Here is a 21002-nt window from a genome sequence, read left to right on the forward strand (position 1 = left end):
ATATGATAAAACTACCCAAATTTTTAACCAACAAACAGCATTTTGCTGGGTGCGCCCGCGAAGCACTAGATAAAGCTTTTGCAGAATTTGTTGGTGCAGAATCAGCAATAGTTCGCTCTCAGGTTCTAGGATACTACTAATCATTTATTGATACATACTGATCCATGAAAGGTATGCATGTCAACTTATGGAAATTTTCCGCTGCAGTTTTTCTCAGGCACTCGTGCTATGTAGCCTATATCCTGTGCATTTGTTTTCTGTTTTAAGACCTGGCCATGCGGTTAGCAAAATAAACAAACTCAGCTGTACATTCTGCTAATTGTTGTTGTTCTAGAATGAGGTCAAATCTGTTAGGTTTCAGAACGTTTACAGTTAATCTTCTAAGAGTTATTTACATTATATTGTTTAATAGACAAAGGTAAATTCTAGTTTGCCATATACAATCACAGATTGGTTGTTTAGATGCTCTAATTCTAAATTCAAAATTATTTTCAGCAATCAAATCGTATCTAACATCATCATCATCAAATTTCAGATACTTAATGGTCTCTTTCGTGTCAAAATTCGTTATATTTGTAAAATCAATTCATCTCCATTAAGTTTCACATTTCTTGAAATCGACAAACAAAGACTGTTGTCATCGATAGCGTGGGAGTTCCTTACCCAAGAACAATCCACAGCTGAATAGGGCACCGATGATGGTCCCTGCAAGCTCCAACGCAAGAGGCGGCGTCGCAGCTTCTTAATCAAGAGAAGCGACAGTTGTAATTTTCTTCTTATAGACTTTTTTTTTAATAAAAATTAAATTTTTTGTAACTCTCTCTCTCTCTCTCTTATATATACAGACATGCACATCAATATTGTTGATTATGTAGCCAAATTAGTCATGTTCGACCAAAACAATTGACAACAGTATATATTACAGACATTACACAATTCGTCAAGCTCCGATAAAAAAATAGTGTTGTTCACGCTACCACCAACGTGAAACTGAGAGGGTTTGTCAGAGCTTTTGAAACTCCAACGCTTAACAAAAGTATTGCTGCTATCATCGATGTAAAGCACAATCATCGCTCAAATCAATGACGGGATACAAAATTATCGCCACAACCACCGACACCGTAAAAAAGTCTAAGCTAAATCAGCAAACGAGACCTTCACCAACGCCCTTGGCATCACGTCTTCCACATTAGAGCTGTTGATTTTCGAAGCGAAAGCTGTCAGAGAGTCTTCACCAGCTCTTATGGATTTTTTTTTTTCATTGAAGATCTTCAGTAGCACAATAGAACGCCACTGAATATCTAAATTTTTATTATAACTACATTTCATATACATCTCATGATATTAACAAAAATCAGTTGCCAAAATTTGTCCCTGTGAGATATTTACAGGATTATAATTGGATGACTCAAGAATCACTTCGTGTGTGCTTACCGAAGAAAGCCTTATAGTGAGTTAAGAAATGTCCTCGCGCATGGTATCAACATTTTTGAGTAGTAGTATACATCAAAAAAGGCTTATCCCATCAAGCGGCGGACCCCTGACGGCCACCTCTGCCATTTGTGTGAGTGGGCGAAATTTTTCTGCTTAGAACAGAGAGAGAGAGAGAGAGATTAAACAAAATGCATGCATCGTTGATCATTGCAATAAAAGAAACTGCACCTTGTTTATGATAGCTCTGAAGTGGGAAACCACCGACTCTTCTGATAAGACATGTTCATAGCTCTCAAAGGACTCAAAAAGTTTGTTGATCCCCTTTTCTGTTAGGGACAACTGTGAAAGGCAGTAAGCTATTCCTTCCCATTGTTTAACATCTGCAGTACAGTGTGCAACATCAATCAATCCAAGCTAATGAACAGGGAGTTATGGCTCCGCAAACAGATGAGGAAACTAAGCAAATAATATTCATAATGTAAGATATGTTTCTAAGAAGAATCTCCAGTTTCAGCCATGGTACATCCTAAAACAAAATAGAAATATTGCTGCATGTAACTTCTCCATATATAGCAAACACTTCTGGTTAGATGTCATCTAAGTTTCAGGATGCATATCTAAGAGGTAAAACAATACACTGGTGGCAAAGTTAGTTTAAGAAAATTTTCAAAAATCTTAATGTTATAATAAATCAAAGAGTAGAATATTGAAAAACAAAACATGCATATGTTCAAAAAAGGGCAGCTTAGAAACTCGACTGAAAAATATGTAGTAGACAAATTTGAATTTTGGTGGCACTAAACATAATGCAACAGTAGATGAATATACTCCTTTTTTTAAATCCTCAGGTCTTAACATGATGAAATTATTCAAACAGACACAGAAAATTCCAAAAGCAAATAGTAAGTTTTGTTAAAAAAAAAAACTACTTAATAGGAGAAAATGTAGGAATTCAGCAAAAGGGGCCACAATCACATGCAGAGATCTATCCCATCAGCTTCTACACGTCACGAACGACAACGAGCAGCACAAGCAAAAAGCCAGTTTGGAAATGTGAATGAAGAAGGCTTCTGACCTCACCACTGTTTTATAAAGAAAAGGAAAATCCAAATGTTTTAAGATGCCTGCTATACTGCACGGTGAATCCTCCAAGCTACATTGCAAAACAGTAAAGCTGCTGTGCCTCGTGCTATGCTAGGCCTTAGAATATCTTTCAAGAGCAGGCCTTGCATGCTCACGAATTCATTGCAATTAAGAGAAAAAAAAAAAACTTGTTTTGACATTAATAATCTTCAAGGTGATTGTTTTCTTTTTGTGGCACCATAGCTATAGGCTGGTTTTACAAACATCACCAACTCACTGTATCTTCTGTCTTCCAATAACCAAAAATGATTGGTGATGACTTCATTCTTGTTCAGAGAAAGAAAATGAAAAGTCCACAAACAGCAGATACAAGTTTTAATACACACTCCAATTCTATAAAACTACAGGAGGAAAAAAATACAGATCAAAATATTTGCAAAACATGCAAGAACATTTCTCCAAAGGAAGTGCACATGCAACCCACCAATCGTTCCACAGAACCTATTACAAAGCTTCTCAACCAGACCTTCCATTTGCTTGTCCTACAAAAATTTAAATATCAGAAAGGGAGTGGAAGGACGAGACTGGAAGAACAGTTACATTGCATGTACAATGCAAACTGAAGCACCTTTTTAATTAACCCAATTAGGAACTGCACAATGCTGCAAAAAGTTTGTTCAGCGAAGTTCTGGTTGGACAGTCTGCTAAGAATGTCTGGCAGGAAATTGTAGACAGGATTGCTTCCTACAAAGGGACAACATGTTGGCATATTTAACATAATCTTGTTGTACCAGTTGTTAAAAGTCCAGAGTTGTAGCTTAAAATTTAAATTTGTTACCCTTCTTTGACAATTCATGGAAAAAAAACTTGGCTGAATTTGAGATCCTGTCATCCACATCTTCTAATTGAACAGCCATTTCATTAATGCAACCCTTTGCCTGGTCAACAAGCATTCCACGTGTAACTTGGTATTTTCTCCTAAACAACAGTGTACCAAAAGTATCTTTGGCCAAAATAAGTACCTTCATCATGTCATTCAGAATGAGATGAGAAAGGACCAGAACAGCATTTTTTCGGACAGATATTGCAGGATCACAAAGCCGAGCATACATGTTCTCTTTCCATGGCTCTAATAGATTAGGAAAACGCACTGACAAATCTCCAAGAGCTATTGTACAATTGGAACGAACAGTTTCACGTGGTGCATTCTCAGCAACAGTGAATAGAAGCTGCAGATTTGCTTCACTGCTAATGGTTTGGCTTACACAGTTAGGATTTGCAATACGGGCCATGTTATTTTTATCCAAATTGCATGAGATAATGATCAGATACTTTACCAAAAGTTAGCATCAATTAGCATCAACTTGCAGAGAGCCAGCATACCAGCAGCTTGTAACTCAGGGTACTACAGACATAAATGGGCATATTAATTTTCCCAGGCTCATAAAGACAGTAGTCTTAAAGATTTAGTATTCAACAAAACCACTCACCTGCTGCATTGAGCCGAAGTTCCTACATAGTTTCGCAACAAGAGGAGCACATAGCCCAATTAAATTTTTATCAGTTGAACCACCTGAAATAATATCCTTCTCAGCTTGTTCAGAAAGAGAATCGAGCCTAGCATCATCAGAATCTGCAAGACCCAATCCACGATTGATAGCATTTTCCTGGACAATGGGGAAAAAAGGTAAAACACATTTCCCTTAGCCTAAAATTCAATTACCATGGAGCAAGCATATCAAGACGAACCAAACCAAAGACAGAACTCCAGGTAAAATCCAGAGAAAATTAGACTAAACAGGAATCCACTAGATCATCAGATGCAATCTTACTTTATTGGGTGCTGCAGAAGCTTCAGCATGTCCATTGGGGTCATTCTGCTGTTCAGATGTAGATGTTTCTTTCTTCTTTTTCTGCCTTTGGATTTTTCTAACACAAGACTCAATGTAAACCAACTGATTCAATGCTACATGGCTTACAATAAAAAGGAATCTACTAAGTTTTGTAACTTTAACTGATATTGAAGTGTTGCCATTTCTACTCCCACTTTCAGCATTAGTTACATTACTGGTGCCATTGCAAGGAAAAGTAAGATTCTGAGCCTTTTTAACAACTTCAGCAGCCAAGATCTCAGGTCTCGGATGAATACAATATATTGCAGCAATGGCCTGGTCTGCAGCTGCGTACCAAATGTGTTCTGGTAATGCAAAGCCATTTATTATATTCTGCAAAACCCTAAAAACCCTGCCACCGCTAGATATTATTTTCTTCTTATCCTCTTCAGAAAGCCTTTGAAGTGCAACACATGCTGTTCTTGCAAGTAAAGGATCCTCCTTTGCCCATCATCCAAAGCCAAAATCTATAATTTCTTGCAAATGAACCCCAATGATCTTTGGTGATGATTTGGCAGCCATGCAAAGAATTGAGAGTGCTCCACGGCATTGTTCTGCAGTTGCCCCGCTGACAATGAAATTAAAGAAATCCCACAAAGAAGATATCTGAAAAATAAAAGAAACACTTAGACTGCTTCTTAGGTGAGCAAATGGGTAAAATGTGAAACGCTTCCAGCAGAAGAATAGTAACATCCATCAGACAACCTCACTCAACAACAGAAAAAAGCAAAAAAAAAACATAACTAAATCTCAAAGTAAAAAGGCCCCCTAAGGATCATAAAGTGACACAAGATATTTCCCCTTGAACCTTCCTTTCCTCTCTCATACACCACCATTCAGCTTTACCATGTTAACTAAATGGTCTCATGTAATTGGTTAACAGAGAATCAAAATTATCAATGAGCCATATATTCAACATACCAATTCCACTGTGATTCAGAATTGGAGAATGAAACAACACCCTGCTCTAGAACCAGTATCATGATTAAGTGCCCGCAAATGAGGGGCTGCTTAACAAAATCCATATGATTCAATTTTGAAATCCATGCTATGTGGGTGAGCTGGTCCTGATCGAGATGTTAACAAAACGATATGAATGACCACACTGATTAAAGTGCAAATTTCCAGACTAGAGTCTACCTCAAAACTTCAGTGTAGTCAAACCAACAAAGCATTTGAAGATCTGGAAAGCTCAGTCCGCTCAAAAGCTAGTGGTAGTGGAGCTATCTTTTCTTAGAGCTCCATCTGCCTATCCAGACAGTTAGTTTAAGAACCTCCAGCTCAAGAAGATCAAGAGTTCTATGCCCAGTGTGTGTGTCTCGGCATAAACTAGTAGTTGTCTGCCCAAACACAGCTTCCAAATCACAAGAGTTGGATGCTATGAGTGAAAAGGAAAATAACATTATTATGAAACAAGAAGCAAGGATATTAGTCTTACATCTCTCTTTTCCAACATTACTTGGTTAAGACACCACAACTATCACAAGCTAGCACCAACATAGTGTTACATTGTAGGGTTCAGATCGGGAATCGGGTCGTTAACGGGTCTACTGGACTGATCCAGAAGATTACTATAAATAAGGGAATTGCGGGGGTCATTAGGGTTATCGATGAATTGGGGTCTTCTCCTATGGTGAGGGGGTTGCTCTAACGGGGTTAGGGCAGTGTGTGTGTGAGTTTGGGGGTTTTACCTTGTAAGGGTTGGTAGTTAGCAGGTGGCTGCAAGAGTTGGATGCTATGAGTGAAAAGGAAAATATCATTATTATGAAACAAGAAGCAAGGATATTAGCCTAACATCTCTCTTTTTCAACATTACTTGGTTAAGACAGCACAACTATCACAAGCTAGCACCAGCATAGCAGGCATAAGATACTAAAGAACTTGAGTAATAGTTATATGAAATGAATACATGATCAAGTCACAAACGTAAAAACCAACTCCACCATATCTTCACCATGCACACTTATACACACTGAAAAGTGAAAATGATAGGTTAAGTATGTAATAGCCTAAACATTCACCAAAACCAATATTAGTCTTATTAGATTTGTTAAAATAAAGGACTTGCAACAACTGATTAAATACTTTCAGATTTCTGCACAAATATTCATCCTAGCGCACAACATCTAATGGTTCAAACATAGATACGAAGATGCAAAGCCATAATAGCATTACCAATTTCTAGCAGCATCAATAATTGAACATACAGTACTTGAAGGAATCTCCCTTTTTGAAACTAACGAACTAATGACACATTCCAAAGCTGCAAGATCACCTATACTAGAGTCTGTGGCAAGAATCAGTAAATTTCTAGCTGTTTCCATGGGGCTTTTCTTTGCATAGATTGTGATAAATGCACTAATCACAGCTCCGTAAATTGCTTTATCTTGGGAAAATACCTGTTCCAGGAAGAAAACAGGCATCGTCAGGGGCTCCCTAATATAATTCATGATTTCAGCATAATCATATACAGAATATAAGAAGCTAGTCCTACCAGTGGCAGCATTTTTCGTAGAGATGCCTCTGCCCCCTCTATCTGAAATTGTCTGCATCTCATCAAAAAAAGGATGGCATTCTCAACATCAGAAGCAGATGGTGAAGCCAACATTTGAACCAGAGTGGGCATGATTGATGATATGCACTTCGTGAATCTCAGTCCAGCCTCAAGTGAAGCAACCGATGCACGACTCTGTTCCAAGTTTCCAATATCTGGCAGACAATCAACTGAAATGCCTACTTCAACAGCAGGTGCACAACTATCAGAAAAACCATCTAAGATGTTGGAATGGCTCTTATTGTCAACAACATCACCCATTCCATGCCCATGAACCTTTTGAGAGTCTGCCTCAACATTAACCTCACTGCTCTCAGAAGAACCATTGGGTAATAGTTGTTGAAGCCTTTTGTTGTATTTCTCCAGAATCCCTTCAAATGAAGCAGTTCGCAATTGCGGTCCAAATGGATTGTACTGCAACATTGTGATCAGTAGATTCAACCGCAGATTTTCTCACGAGTGCAGACTTATCTTCAAGCCGCCCAACAGCAACCAGTGCAACCTCATTCCACAATCCAATGGATACTGCATGTTCTTCACAAAGATCTGCCCACACCTGAAGAACTTTGCTTCGAGTATATGCTGAAACATCTCTACACCTCTCCAGCATCATTTCCAGCATTGACTGCTTACCACGCAATCGAAGTGCTACTCCAGCTGGATCTCCATCTACATCCTTGAATGCCTTAGCAATTAACTTCCCGAATACCCCAATAAGTCCATTTCTAATCTTATATGACTCGCCTCCAAAGTGGGGTACCAGCATACCAACATTCGTAGCCACAAGCTTTGGCAACCTGTCAGCAAGTTCTGTTAGGAATCTTCCCACGTTATCGGCACCAGAAGTGTCCCTCAAGTAGTCCTTTGGATTCGTTCGGCTAATTTCCCTTATCAAAGCAACTGCAAGGCTGCCATCTGAATATTTGTGCTCTGCCCATCCGACCAAATCAGCCATGTGAGTTGGAAGGAAACCAAACTTGTGAATCATGTGCAATATCATCGCGGCTGACTGCATGGTATAGTGATACCCAGTAGCACAAATTCCGACTATCCTACAAAGCGCATCTTTTACCTCTGCATCCCTCAGTAATGCCGAATTCTCGAACAAAGTGAAGGTCGAACTACAATGCGGAACCAAGAAAGAAGCCAAAGTCATACTTCATTAGATAAAACAACCATTAGTTTTAAAAACTATTTAAAAGCAAATAACGTCGCCTAGACACGTCTAAGTGAAATGACTTCTAATGGTGTATTTTTTCCAACACTCAAAATATCATTCCACAAGAAAATATAGGCAAACCTAATTTTTCAGACATAAACTAAAAACATCAGAGCAACGTCTACAAAATAACTCGAGCGATTGATGATCTGCAACCAAAAAAAAAAATTCGCAAATTGTATAGATCTTCTTACCTGACAAGGATTACCTAGATAGGTAATCTTCATCCAACTCCGATTTACCAAACAACGACTGAAGATCAATCTCAAGAGAATCGGCCACCAACCCAATAATTTGTCCTCGCTGTAGTTCCCAATTCCATGACTCTGCCGCATGCTTCTTCCTCCCCTTTCCACGTATACAGGAAAAAAACTCAGAAATTGTCTTAAAGTCAAAAAGCAAATAAGAGGGGGAAATTTTGACAAACCTTTTGGTGGCTAGCCGCAGCAGCCCGCGAAGCCTGGTTCGCGAAACCAGGATGAGGACGATGGATAACAGGGAGTAGGTGTAGATTTTGAATGCATTGAGATAGGAAGCCAACCGGTCAGGAGCGGAAAATGCTTCCGCTTCTTCAGGAGACCGCGACAGGCAGGATATGTTCGGGATCAGCATGCTGAAATTCGACCGGAGGCTCTCGACGAGGGATACCTTTGACGGTGGTAGGAGGTGCGGGAATCCCCTGACGATAGAGTAAATCTGATCGAACAACTCCTGCTCCTCGACACAGAACAATTCCATATCCGATAGCCGCCTTCGATGAATTGGAATCTGCTGGTACAAAAGGGCAACAGTGAGGGGATAGATAATGGAGGGTGGAAGGTACCCTTGACAATCTCCTCGATCTCGGAAGGTGAGCAGACGGCGACGTCGACAGGATGCTGAACGAACAGGCTGATTCTGTCCTCTGGTTCCTCTTCGAGATCCGTTATCGTTTTGGGGATGACGAAGGGCGCCATGGATGGCCAGACGATGAAGCTCTTCGGCTTCCACGAGATCGAGAGGGAGGGAGCGAGAGACTGAAAGAGCGGGAAACTTTTGGCGCAAACGATCCCGTAACCGCTTAAGCAAGCCTCGGCACCGGGTCTCGGGTATCCAGTACCCGGTCCGACTCGAGCCCGAGCTCTGACCCGGAAAAACGAGACCCGGGCTGGTCCGACTCATTTATCGGGACGGCTCGGATGGGTCCGATAAACTTGAATCGAGTCTGATAATTATTTTTTTAATTTTTATTAATTTATATATATATATTTATAATGTTTTATTACACTTAATTATTTATATGTATTAAATTTAAGTCCCTTTGTAAACGGATCCTGATCTTCATATCACAAAATTGGGAACGTGAACCTTGTACAGATATAAGGAAAAGGAATTGTTGGTAGGGCGGGAAACATGAACGCACACCTTTGGCTAATTTTTTTTTTATCTTCGACGCGAAAGCAATGTTGTCCATTCAAATATTTGTTGTAGTGCATAGAAAAGAAAGCAACGTTGAGACGGTAGTTGCGTTGATGAACGCTGAGAACGTTGACAAGGGAAATAACAATCAACCATTTTTCGTGTTAGAGAGAACTTTACCAATTCTTATGACATTTATTTTTGTTCCATTGAAGATCTTCAGTAACACGATGGAACGGCACTGAATGTCTAAAAGTTTTTATTATAACTACATTTCATATACATCTCATGATATTAGCAAAAATCGCCAACATTAATCCCTGTGAGCCATTGACAGGATTACAATTGATGCTTTAGTTCCAAATGCTCAAAAGGAAACTGCACCTACTGGCTCACTCGGTAGGTTGAGGTGCTTTGCTCTTCTATGGCAATTGTTCATATTCTCATGTATGGCAATTTTTCTGAACATTTTATATGTGTTTTCAGGACAACGTTGTTTCAGTGGAGGGGAAGTTTGTGTAGTGGATGCACCTGGAATACGGGAACTTCTCCGTGTGGTAATGACTAAATGTGGGAACTTCACAACTCTGCGAGGGAACAGCGACCACGAATTTGTATCTTCTCATTCCTTGCAGAATGCCAGAACCACATAAAACGGTGTTCAGAGCCAGAACAAACTTTAGATGCTTCTAAACATTGTAAAGCCTTCAAAATTTTCCTCAAGCGAGATGGACACACCAAGTCATATCATAAAAATACTCAAATTCTTTAGAGGATTCGTGTTATATCTATCTCAGTTAAATATGATAAAACTACCCGAATTTTTAACCAACAAACAGCATTTTGCTGGGTGCGCCCGCGAAGCACTAGATAAAGCTTTTGCAGAATTTGTTGGTGCAGAATCAGCAATAGTTCGCTCTCAGGTTCTAGGATACTACTAATCATTTATTGACACATACTGATCCATGAAAGGTGTGCATGTCAACTTATGGAAATTTTCCGCTGCAGTTTTTCTCAGGCACTCGTGCTATGTAGCCTATATCCTGTGCATTTGTTTTCTGTTTTAAGACCTGGCCATGCGGTTAGCAAAATAAACAAACTCAGCTGTACATTCTGCTAATTGTTGTTGTTCTAGAATGAGGTCAAATCTGTTAGGTTTCAGAACGTTTACAGTTAATCTTCTAAGAGTTATTTACATTATATTGTTTAATAGACAAAGGTAAATTCTAGTTTGCCATATACAATCACAGATTGGTTGTTTAGATGCTCTAATTCTAAATTCAAAACAAATCAATTCATCTCCATTAAGTTTCACATTTCTTGAAATCGACAAACAAAGACTGTTGTCATCGATAGCGTGGGAGTTCCTTAACCAAGAACAATCCACAGCTGAATAGGGCACCGATGATGGTCCCTGCAAGCTCCAACGCAAGAGGCGGCGTCGCAGCTTCTTAATCAAGAGAAGCGACAGTTGTAATTTTCTTCTTATAGACTTTTTTTTTAATAAAAAATAAATTTTTTGTAACTCTCTCTCTCTCTCTTATATATAGAGACATGCACATCAATATTGTTGATTATGTAGCCAAATTAGTCATGTTCGACCAAAACAATTGACAACAGTATATATTACAGACATTACACAATTCGTCAAGCTCCGATCAAAAAATAGTGTTGTTCACGCTACCACCAACGTGAAACTGAGAGGGTTTGTCAGAGCTTTTGAAGCTCCAACGCTTAACAAAAGTATTGCTGCTATCATCGATGTAAAGCACAATCATCGCTCAAATCAATGACGGGATACAAAATTATCGCCACAACCACCGACACCGTAAAAAAAGTCTAAGCTAAATCAGCAAACGAGACCTTCACCAACGCCCTTGGCATCACGTCTTCCACATTAGAGCTGTTGATTTTAGTCGCGAAAGCTGTCAGAGAGTCTTTACCAGCTCTTATGGATCTTTTTTTTCATTGAAGATCTTCAGTAGCACAATAGAACGCCACTGAATATCTAAATTTTTATTATAACTACATTTCATATACATCTCATGATATTAACAAAAATCAGTTGCCAAAATTTGTCCCTGTGAGATATTTACAGGATTATAATTGGATGACTCAAGAATCACTTCGTGTGTGCTTACCGAAGAAAGCCTTATAGTGAGTTAAGAAATGTCCTCGCGCATGGTATCAACATTTTTGAGTAGTAGTATACATCAAAAAAGGCTTATCCCATCAAGCGGCGGACCCCTGACGGCCACCTCTGCCATTTGTGTGAGTGGGCGAAATTTTTCTGCTTAGAACAGAGAGAGAGAGAGAGAGATTAAACAAAATGCATGCATCGTTGATCATTGCAATAAAAGAAACTGCACCTTGTTTATGATAGCTCTGAAGTGGGAAACCACCGACTCTTCTGATAAGACATGTTCATAGCTCTCAAAGGACTCAAAAAGTTTGTTGATCCCCTTTTCTGTTAGGGACAACTGTGAAAGGCAGTAAGCTATTCCTTCCCATTGTTTAACATCTGCAGTACAGTGTGCAACATCAATCAATCCAAGCTAATGAACAGGGAGTTATGGCTCCGCAAACAGATGAGGAAACTAAGCAAATAATATTCATAATGTAAGATATGTTTCTAAGAAGAATCTCCAGTTTCAGCCATGGTACATCCTAAAACAAAATAGAAATATTGCTGCATGTAACTTCTCCATATATAGCAAACACTTCTGGTTAGATGTCATCTAAGTTTCAGGATGCATATCTAAGAGGTAAAACAATACACTGGTGGCAAAGTTAGTTTAAGAAAATTTTCAAAAATCTTAATGTTATAATAAATCAAAGAGTAGAATATTGAAAAACAAAACATGCATATGTTCAAAAAAGGGCAGCTTAGAAACTCGACTGAAAAATATGTAGTAGACAAATTTGAATTTTGGTGGCACTAAACATAATGCAACAGTAGATGAATATACTCCTTTTTTTAAATCCTCAGGTCTTAACATGATGAAATTATTCAAACAGACACAGAAAATTCCAAAAGCAAATAGTAAGTTTTGTTAAAAAAAAAAACTACTTAATAGGAGAAAATGTAGGAATTCAGCAAAAGGGGCCACAATCACATGCAGAGATCTATCCCATCAGCTTCTACACGTCACGAACGACAACGAGCAGCACAAGCAAAAAGCCAGTTTGGAAATGTGAATGAAGAAGGCTTCTGACCTCACCACTGTTTTATAAAGAAAAGGAAAATCCAAATGTTTTAAGATGCCTGCTATACTGCACGGTGAATCCTCCAAGCTACATTGCAAAACAGTAAAGCTGCTGTGCCTCGTGCTATGCTAGGCCTTAGAATATCTTTCAAGAGCAGGCCTTGCATGCTCACGAATTCATTGCAATTAAGAGAAAAAAAAAAAACTTGTTTTGACATTAATAATCTTCAAGGTGATTGTTTTCTTTTTGTGGCACCATAGCTATAGGCTGGTTTTACAAACATCACCAACTCACTGTATCTTCTGTCTTCCAATAACCAAAAATGATTGGTGATGACTTCATTCTTGTTCAGAGAAAGAAAATGAAAAGTCCACAAACAGCAGATACAAGTTTTAATACACACTCCAATTCTATAAAACTACAGGAGGAAAAAAATACAGATCAAAATATTTGCAAAACATGCAAGAACATTTCTCCAAAGGAAGTGCACATGCAACCCACCAATCGTTCCACAGAACCTATTACAAAGCTTCTCAACCAGACCTTCCATTTGCTTGTCCTACAAAAATTTAAATATCAGAAAGGGAGTGGAAGGACGAGACTGGAAGAACAGTTACATTGCATGTACAATGCAAACTGAAGCACCTTTTTAATTAACCCAATTAGGAACTGCACAATGCTGCAAAAAGTTTGTTCAGCGAAGTTCTGGTTGGACAGTCTGCTAAGAATGTCTGGCAGGAAATTGTAGACAGGATTGCTTCCTACAAAGGGACAACATGTTGGCATATTTAACATAATCTTGTTGTACCAGTTGTTAAAAGTCCAGAGTTGTAGCTTAAAATTTAAATTTGTTACCCTTCTTTGACAATTCATGGAAAAAAAACTTGGCTGAATTTGAGATCCTGTCATCCACATCTTCTAATTGAACAGCCATTTCATTAATGCAACCCTTTGCCTGGTCAACAAGCATTCCACGTGTAACTTGGTATTTTCTCCTAAACAACAGTGTACCAAAAGTATCTTTGGCCAAAATAAGTACCTTCATCATGTCATTCAGAATGAGATGAGAAAGGACCAGAACAGCATTTTTTCGGACAGATATTGCAGGATCACAAAGCCGAGCATACATGTTCTCTTTCCATGGCTCTAATAGATTAGGAAAACGCACTGACAAATCTCCAAGAGCTATTGTACAATTGGAACGAACAGTTTCACGTGGTGCATTCTCAGCAACAGTGAATAGAAGCTGCAGATTTGCTTCACTGCTAATGGTTTGGCTTACACAGTTAGGATTTGCAATACGGGCCATGTTATTTTTATCCAAATTGCATGAGATAATGATCAGATACTTTACCAAAAGTTAGCATCAATTAGCATCAACTTGCAGAGAGCCAGCATACCAGCAGCTTGTAACTCAGGGTACTACAGACATAAATGGGCATATTAATTTTCCCAGGCTCATAAAGACAGTAGTCTTAAAGATTTAGTATTCAACAAAACCACTCACCTGCTGCATTGAGCCGAAGTTCCTACATAGTTTCGCAACAAGAGGAGCACATAGCCCAATTAAATTTTTATCAGTTGAACCACCTGAAATAATATCCTTCTCAGCTTGTTCAGAAAGAGAATCGAGCCTAGCATCATCAGAATCTGCAAGACCCAATCCACGATTGATAGCATTTTCCTGGACAATGGGGAAAAAAGGTAAAACACATTTCCCTTAGCCTAAAATTCAATTACCATGGAGCAAGCATATCAAGACGAACCAAACCAAAGACAGAACTCCAGGTAAAATCCAGAGAAAATTAGACTAAACAGGAATCCACTAGATCATCAGATGCAATCTTACTTTATTGGGTGCTGCAGAAGCTTCAGCATGTCCATTGGGGTCATTCTGCTGTTCAGATGTAGATGTTTCTTTCTTCTTTTTCTGCCTTTGGATTTTTCTAACACAAGACTCAATGTAAACCAACTGATTCAATGCTACATGGCTTACAATAAAAAGGAATCTACTAAGTTTTGTAACTTTAACTGATATTGAAGTGTTGCCATTTCTACTCCCACTTTCAGCATTAGTTACATTACTGGTGCCATTGCAAGGAAAAGTAAGATTCTGAGCCTTTTTAACTTTAGTTACATTATTGGCTTAGTGCTTTCGAAGCAAACTCCCCACGAGGTAGATTGTCACACTGTTTTTTCTTATTTCCATGTCAACAGTATCCATATCAACATCACCAACAACAACAATGACAACACAAATCCAACTCCAAATCTTCTTCTATTGATGGACCGCACGCAGCATAAAACTTCTTCTATTTCAAGTGTTACTGGAGTCGATTCGAATCCAACTCCAGATCTTACTCTGATAACAGTCAACACAAATCAAATCCAAGTATGCCTCGACAACTTGAATTTGGGTTCAAATCAAATATGGATTTGGGTACGATATGTATTTTTTTTTTTTGGTTGGCTTCTTATGTTTCAATTGCTTTGTTTGGGAGAGAGTCTACATAGTTTTGCGGCGAAGTTTTTTAGATGCGTGCAGGGAGGTCAGATCTCCATTTTAAGTACGACACCAAGGCAAGGAAGACAGAACTGCTGGCCCACTTGCTGAGCTTGCTTTGAGGTGGAAAGCGAGTCCTGCTATATAAGTTGGATCACCTAATGTCTAGATTAGACTTAAATAAACTAAAGTACGTTGCTAATCTACTATTTTGAGTGTTGGCTTTTGACAACAATGAAAAAAGAATGCAATTTTTCTTTCCTCGAGTTATAAAAGGCAGTCAACGAGAGATATATATATATGAAGTAAATCTTCTTAAGCGACTGGTTATCCAGATAAACTGGGATAAAGTGGGAACTGGATCGCAAGAACGCCACCGAGAAGATGAGGCAGAAAAGCTATTCTGTAATGAAAAAGAAGAATCATGAAGAGCCAGTCATTTCATTATGCGGTTACAAGCTTCCTCTTTGAATATTCGGCCATATTTAAATTCAGCCGTTGACCATCTTTGGGACACCTTCTAACATCCATGAGACCAAGTAGGAGCTTCCCCAATTGCCCTTTCCTTGCCCATGCAATGATCCCTCTAAGGGGGTTTGGCAACAAGAACACCAACACAGTGTTCCAACCATCAACCACCCACTTGAATATATCATAATTTTCATAAAGATGGCCCAATTAGGACCCAACAGTAACAAAGAGGAAGGAACATAGTTCTACGTCCATGTTTTCGGATAGACTTAAACAAGACTTATTATCAACCATTGCAATACTTGGATTAGGGCAAACTATTTTGGCTAAAATCAATACAAGCAACAGTTAAGTACCTAGAACCTGGGGAAAATTGTAAGATTAAATTATATTACAACTGCATTCACGTAAGAATTTTCTATGCTAGTAAAGGTGCCTATTCCCTGACACTTGCTTCTTGTAGCGAGGACAAGAAGCCGATGGATCAATTTGTTCATATTAATCTCAACGTGAAACGCGAGGTTCATAAATATGTGGTGACAAAAGGAATATTTATTATTCTTCTTTGGAATTCAGAAAAAATAAAAAAACAACACAATAATTGTGAGTTTTTCACCTCAGCTTTTGATCTACGCAGTTTTTTCTCTTTCCCATAATATGAGTCCCATGAAATGAGAGAGAGAGAGAGAGAGAGAGAGAGAGATGTGTTTAACGGCCCTAACATCTAAGTGGTATTTTACCTTCAAATGATTTTTTTTTGTACTTTAAATGATATTACAGTCAGAGTTTATGAGTGCCCAGGAGTTTGGCTTTGCAGTGAATGCATATATTTCTTTAAGATTGTTAGATCGAAAGAAACAACTAAAAATTAAATAACAATAAAAGGGACATTTTTCTTAAAAAACTAATAAAAAGAAAGTTTTCTTTATGAGTTGGATTTTAATCCGATCAACTTAAAATGAATCACCCTTACGGGCTGTGCTGCGTGATGTTTTCAATGTCTTTTTCTATTAAATGGAATGAACACTCATACCTATTCCTGGTTGCTCCTAGAAAAGGGAAGTTGAAACAGAATAGCACCAACACTCCAAAGGTCTGCCTGCAAGGTACAAGAGAGCAGATATAGACGAGATTATCTAAAAAGCAATTCAGGTAACAGACTCTAGAATACAGCAAGCCTGTTGTCATTGGCAAGAGGCAAGCAGTAGTACCTTTGCATATGTACATATTGATATGTTGAAGATACTGAAACTTGACATTCGTAGTTGCAGTTTTTGACTGAAGTTGACCCATAAATTTGCTATTAGAGCTAATGTAACCAGGCATTACCTGCAAACCTTTTCTGTCATTCCCTCATCTTTCAAACTTCATATCTTACGCATTGAAAGGAAGAGTAGACTAGCCAAACAAATTTATGATTCCAATACATCAAGCAGCCATACCCATGTTGGGTCAGACAAAAGAAATTGATGATGGTACAATTTAGACCATGTATGAACATTTAGAGGTTGTATGACATGAACCATAGCCACAAAAAACTTTCACGTATTTTAAACAAGGTTTTTCTCGGGTATATTACAGCGAGCATGGAAAAAAGAAAAAAATACGAAAAAAGTGTGGTGAATTTTTAACAAATTAAAAAAAAACTAAAAATAAGGGAAAATAAAATAAGTGAAAAAATAATAATATAAGCATAAAAAAATAAATAGATTTGCAACAAATTAAAATTAGAAAATGGGAAAAAAATTTCTCATTAAGAAAAACATGAAAAAATGAAAAAAAACGCAAACAAACACATTTTTTATGTTAACATTAAAAAAAGCATTTTTTTACAATTTTAGATGATTATTTTATTTATTGCATTTTAAAAAAGTGTGTTTATTGTGACTATGACATGAACATATAATAGTTAGATGTTCATCAAGTTTCTTCGAAGATTTATTAGGTCAGATATATTATTTCAGTCCATGATTTCCAATTTCCCTAATGAGACAAAGGGCTGGGATGCAGGTTCAACCATAACACGAATTGAAGGCCACTGATCACTCAGGCCACTAATGACTAATCATTTGGTTGCAGCCTATCTCTATGGGGAGAAGCAAGAACTACCTGTAAGATTTTCATATTAATGAAATATTTGAAACATGACATCCAAAAGTATAGTTTAATACATTTACACACTACTGCATACCTGATCGCCTGTGCTAGATGGGGAGAGAGAGCCCATCAAATGTGGCTTTAAACATTGCAACTATTTGCCAAAATCTCTCAAGCTTTGATTCCCTGTGGAAGCGATAGCAAAATGAGAAAGTCTCAGCTTCACACATATATAGTGATTTGAGTCAAAACAATCAAACTAGTTTTAGCCCCATATCCAGAAAGCTTGCTTGAAATAGAAATATCGAGCAACATGGGAGTTTGATGTGAAAATGAATCAATCCAGTATACAACAGCAGCAACAATAAGAAGCACAGCCTACAAAAGCAGACCTGTTGCACCTCCCTGACATACTCAAAGTGCTAGTACATTTCATAACTGCCATACATGTCTAGTTATTGAGGACAAGCAAATAAAAAAACAGAACCCAAGATCTATGGTTGTAGTAGCGTGTAGAAGATGGTTTACTCAGATCTTTAGAATGTCAGGGCACTTGACCAGTCCTTCATATAAAAGGGTTGCAGTAAGGCCCATAAATGAACACAATCGACTGAACCACCATTGCATATGGGTTCAAACCTGTGGAAAGTCATGTAGGATTCAAATAAATAAATCATGAACGAACACATGACGTCCTTATTATGTCTGTCAAGAACTATAGACAAAACCAAGATATCAAAAGGTCAAGAAGGTAAACACTAAGTATTTATTTAAAAGGAAAAAGGGTCAAGGGAGGGGAACCAAAAAAAAAAAAAAAAGCTATAAGTGCCAGCTTTATTGCAACATCAATTTAGGTCCTTGAAATTGGAAATAAAAGACCAATCTAGGAAAACATGGGTCACATATTTCAGCTATAATTTACAACAAATTTACATATGGCAACGACATCTTTTACTTTAGTCAACATCCAAGCATTGCTTTTTGTGTTCTTTTATGCACTTTAAGTAATTTTCACATTGTGTTGATTATATGGTAATTTTTCTGTTCCTTTATCCACTTTAACTAATCTTGACATTGTGTTGGTTATATGGTAAGGGTACCTCATAAATGAAATCATTATTAAATGTGAACATGTTTTTCTAAAACAACATAAAATATGAAAGGAATGACCAAAAAAGCTCAAACATTTGCAAAATTATTCAAAGTAAAGAAAGTATAAGGTCACATACCACTATCTATTGCATATGTACCTGTCAGTGAGACCTGCAAAGATGTACCATCAGTGACCATGGACAACTTGAATTTGGGTAAGAAATGTATTTTTTTTTTGTTGGCTTCTTATGTTTTGATTGCTTTGTTTGGGAGAGACACTACATAGTTTTACAAAGAAATTTTTGAGATGCGTGCAGGAAGGTCAGATCTCCATTTTAAGTACGACACCAAGGCAAAGAAGACAGAATTACTGGCCTACTTGCTGAGCTTGCTTTGATGATAAGAACCTCCATTCTCTAGTAAAAAACCTAAAATTTACACAGTTTCGACAACATATGACTAGTTAAACTGTTAAACAACTACTATGTATGTCATACCTCTGTAGTGGATTATCATCTGACTGAAGTTGAGCAGCTCTATCATTTGCCTCATTTGAATGCATAGATGAACCTAGCATACATTCACTTTGTTGAAGTCTTCGCCTTAATTCATTATCAGCAAATGAGTGTAAACAGGAGTTAATATTTTATTTCGTTCGTGGACCTTTATTATAAGTCTGTTTAGCTTACCTTAATCCTCATTAATATGGGATTAGGGCGAATGAAGATCAATTCCCTTTCAGACCTGTGTAACATGGTATCAGATCTGACAAACCTAGCTTGGCCTGACACCAGCAGATCTTCTACTTCTTTTTCTTCTTCATCTCTTCTTTCTCCCTTTCTCCTCTACTTCCTTTTTTTTTTCTTGGTACACGTACCAGTGTATCAAGGAGGTAGCCATTGCTGGATAATCAAGGATCTAATTACCGCTGAATGTTATGGAGCAGGGAGCATACTTCTCTATTTTTAATTGTTGTTGTCAATGGTCATGGATCGCAATTGGTGAGCTGCAAGAAGATTTCTAAGTCAGGGAAGATCTGAAGTCCTTCAAACGAGTCCAAATTGGGTGAGTCTTCATGACCTTTTTCAAGAAAAGATTGTACCATTTATGATCAGTGAAAATTGAGCAGCTCAAACATCTGGTCCCAAAATGCAGAAGGAAACATGATATTTTTATAATGAAAAATACACTTTAAGTAGTCAAACATTTTGTGAACGATTTGCATCATGTTCTCGCACTTATCTAGTATACTAAGTTATTCATTGTCATCTATGTCATATGGGTATGGGTACGGGTATGGGTACGGACCATTTTTTAAAAACTTGGATACAGGGGTACGGCCGTACACACACATATATATGTCAAAAAAATTCAATTTAAAACCTTCAAGTTGAACCAGATCGGTAGTTTGATAGCATAGGACTAGTAAAAGTTGGCATAACCCTTGGTTGTCTATATTAAAGAAACTGGAGACTGTCAAAAGACTGAGCAATCCACACCCTAATTTCTATGTCAGTCGCTAACTTGCCCGGCGCTCCATTGGCCAAGTATGGCCGTCTGAACCCACTCGGCGGGAAAACCTAGCCAAGGCCATATGCTAGAAATAGAGGGCCGGGCTAGCTGAGCCAGAGTTCGCCCGTCTCTTTGTTGTTCCCTCCACCTTCCGACAGGCTCTGCAACAGTCGATCGATCGAGAGGGGGCAAAGCCGCTAAGGACAATAGCGAGGAGGAGGAAGAGGAAGAAGGAGAACAGCAGGAGGAGGAGGAGCGAGACGGGGAAGTTGTCCTTTCAAGGGAAGTAGTTTATCTCAAAGGTTGATCGATGATCTCTTTCGCTGTGCTTGGTCATCTTTAGTCATCGTCCTGCATCAGTGATGGCATCCATGTATCACAGTGGTGGTCCTGGAAGGCCACCACCTCCCTCTGCCTTCCCACCTCAATCACAGCAGCAACAGCAACCGCCGCCACCACCTCCCCCATCAATGGCCTCCTCCTTCAAACCTAACCACAACCATCCTCCTGCTCCCTCCCTTCAACCGAATCAATGGTCAC

The 21002-nt window shown here is 38.3% G+C and overlaps 1 protein-coding gene and 1 pseudogene across 1 annotated transcript in view; both read right to left on the reverse strand.

Moving 5' to 3' along the window:
- Nucleotides 1-848: 848 nt before the first annotated feature.
- On the reverse strand, nucleotides 849-9343 carry LOC116246204 (condensin-1 complex subunit CAP-D2-like; annotated as a pseudogene).
- Nucleotides 9344-11148: 1805 nt separating this feature from the next.
- Nucleotides 11149-21002, reverse strand: part of LOC116253502 (condensin-1 complex subunit CAP-D2-like) — a 46049-nt gene continuing 36195 nt past the window's right edge. The window contains exons 2-14 of the mRNA XM_050077868.1: nucleotides 19088-19121; nucleotides 18387-18497; nucleotides 17953-18044; nucleotides 16973-17090; nucleotides 16795-16860; nucleotides 14637-14733; nucleotides 14295-14471; nucleotides 14142-14209; nucleotides 13643-14052; nucleotides 13433-13548; nucleotides 13289-13346; nucleotides 11950-12101; nucleotides 11149-11870 (exon numbers count right to left, since the gene is read on the reverse strand). Coding sequence (XP_049933825.1) covers nucleotides 11805-11870; nucleotides 11950-12101; nucleotides 13289-13346; nucleotides 13433-13548; nucleotides 13643-14052; nucleotides 14142-14209; nucleotides 14295-14471; nucleotides 14637-14733; nucleotides 16795-16860; nucleotides 16973-16980 — 1218 coding nt within the window. The 5' untranslated portion in view covers nucleotides 16981-17090; nucleotides 17953-18044; nucleotides 18387-18497; nucleotides 19088-19121 and the 3' untranslated portion in view covers nucleotides 11149-11804. The remainder of the gene's footprint in view (nucleotides 11871-11949; nucleotides 12102-13288; nucleotides 13347-13432; nucleotides 13549-13642; nucleotides 14053-14141; nucleotides 14210-14294; nucleotides 14472-14636; nucleotides 14734-16794; nucleotides 16861-16972; nucleotides 17091-17952; nucleotides 18045-18386; nucleotides 18498-19087; nucleotides 19122-21002) is intronic.

This window comes from Nymphaea colorata, chromosome 1 (genome assembly GCF_008831285.2).
Source record: "Nymphaea colorata isolate Beijing-Zhang1983 chromosome 1, ASM883128v2, whole genome shotgun sequence".
NCBI classification, from domain to species: domain Eukaryota; kingdom Viridiplantae; phylum Streptophyta; class Magnoliopsida; order Nymphaeales; family Nymphaeaceae; genus Nymphaea; species Nymphaea colorata.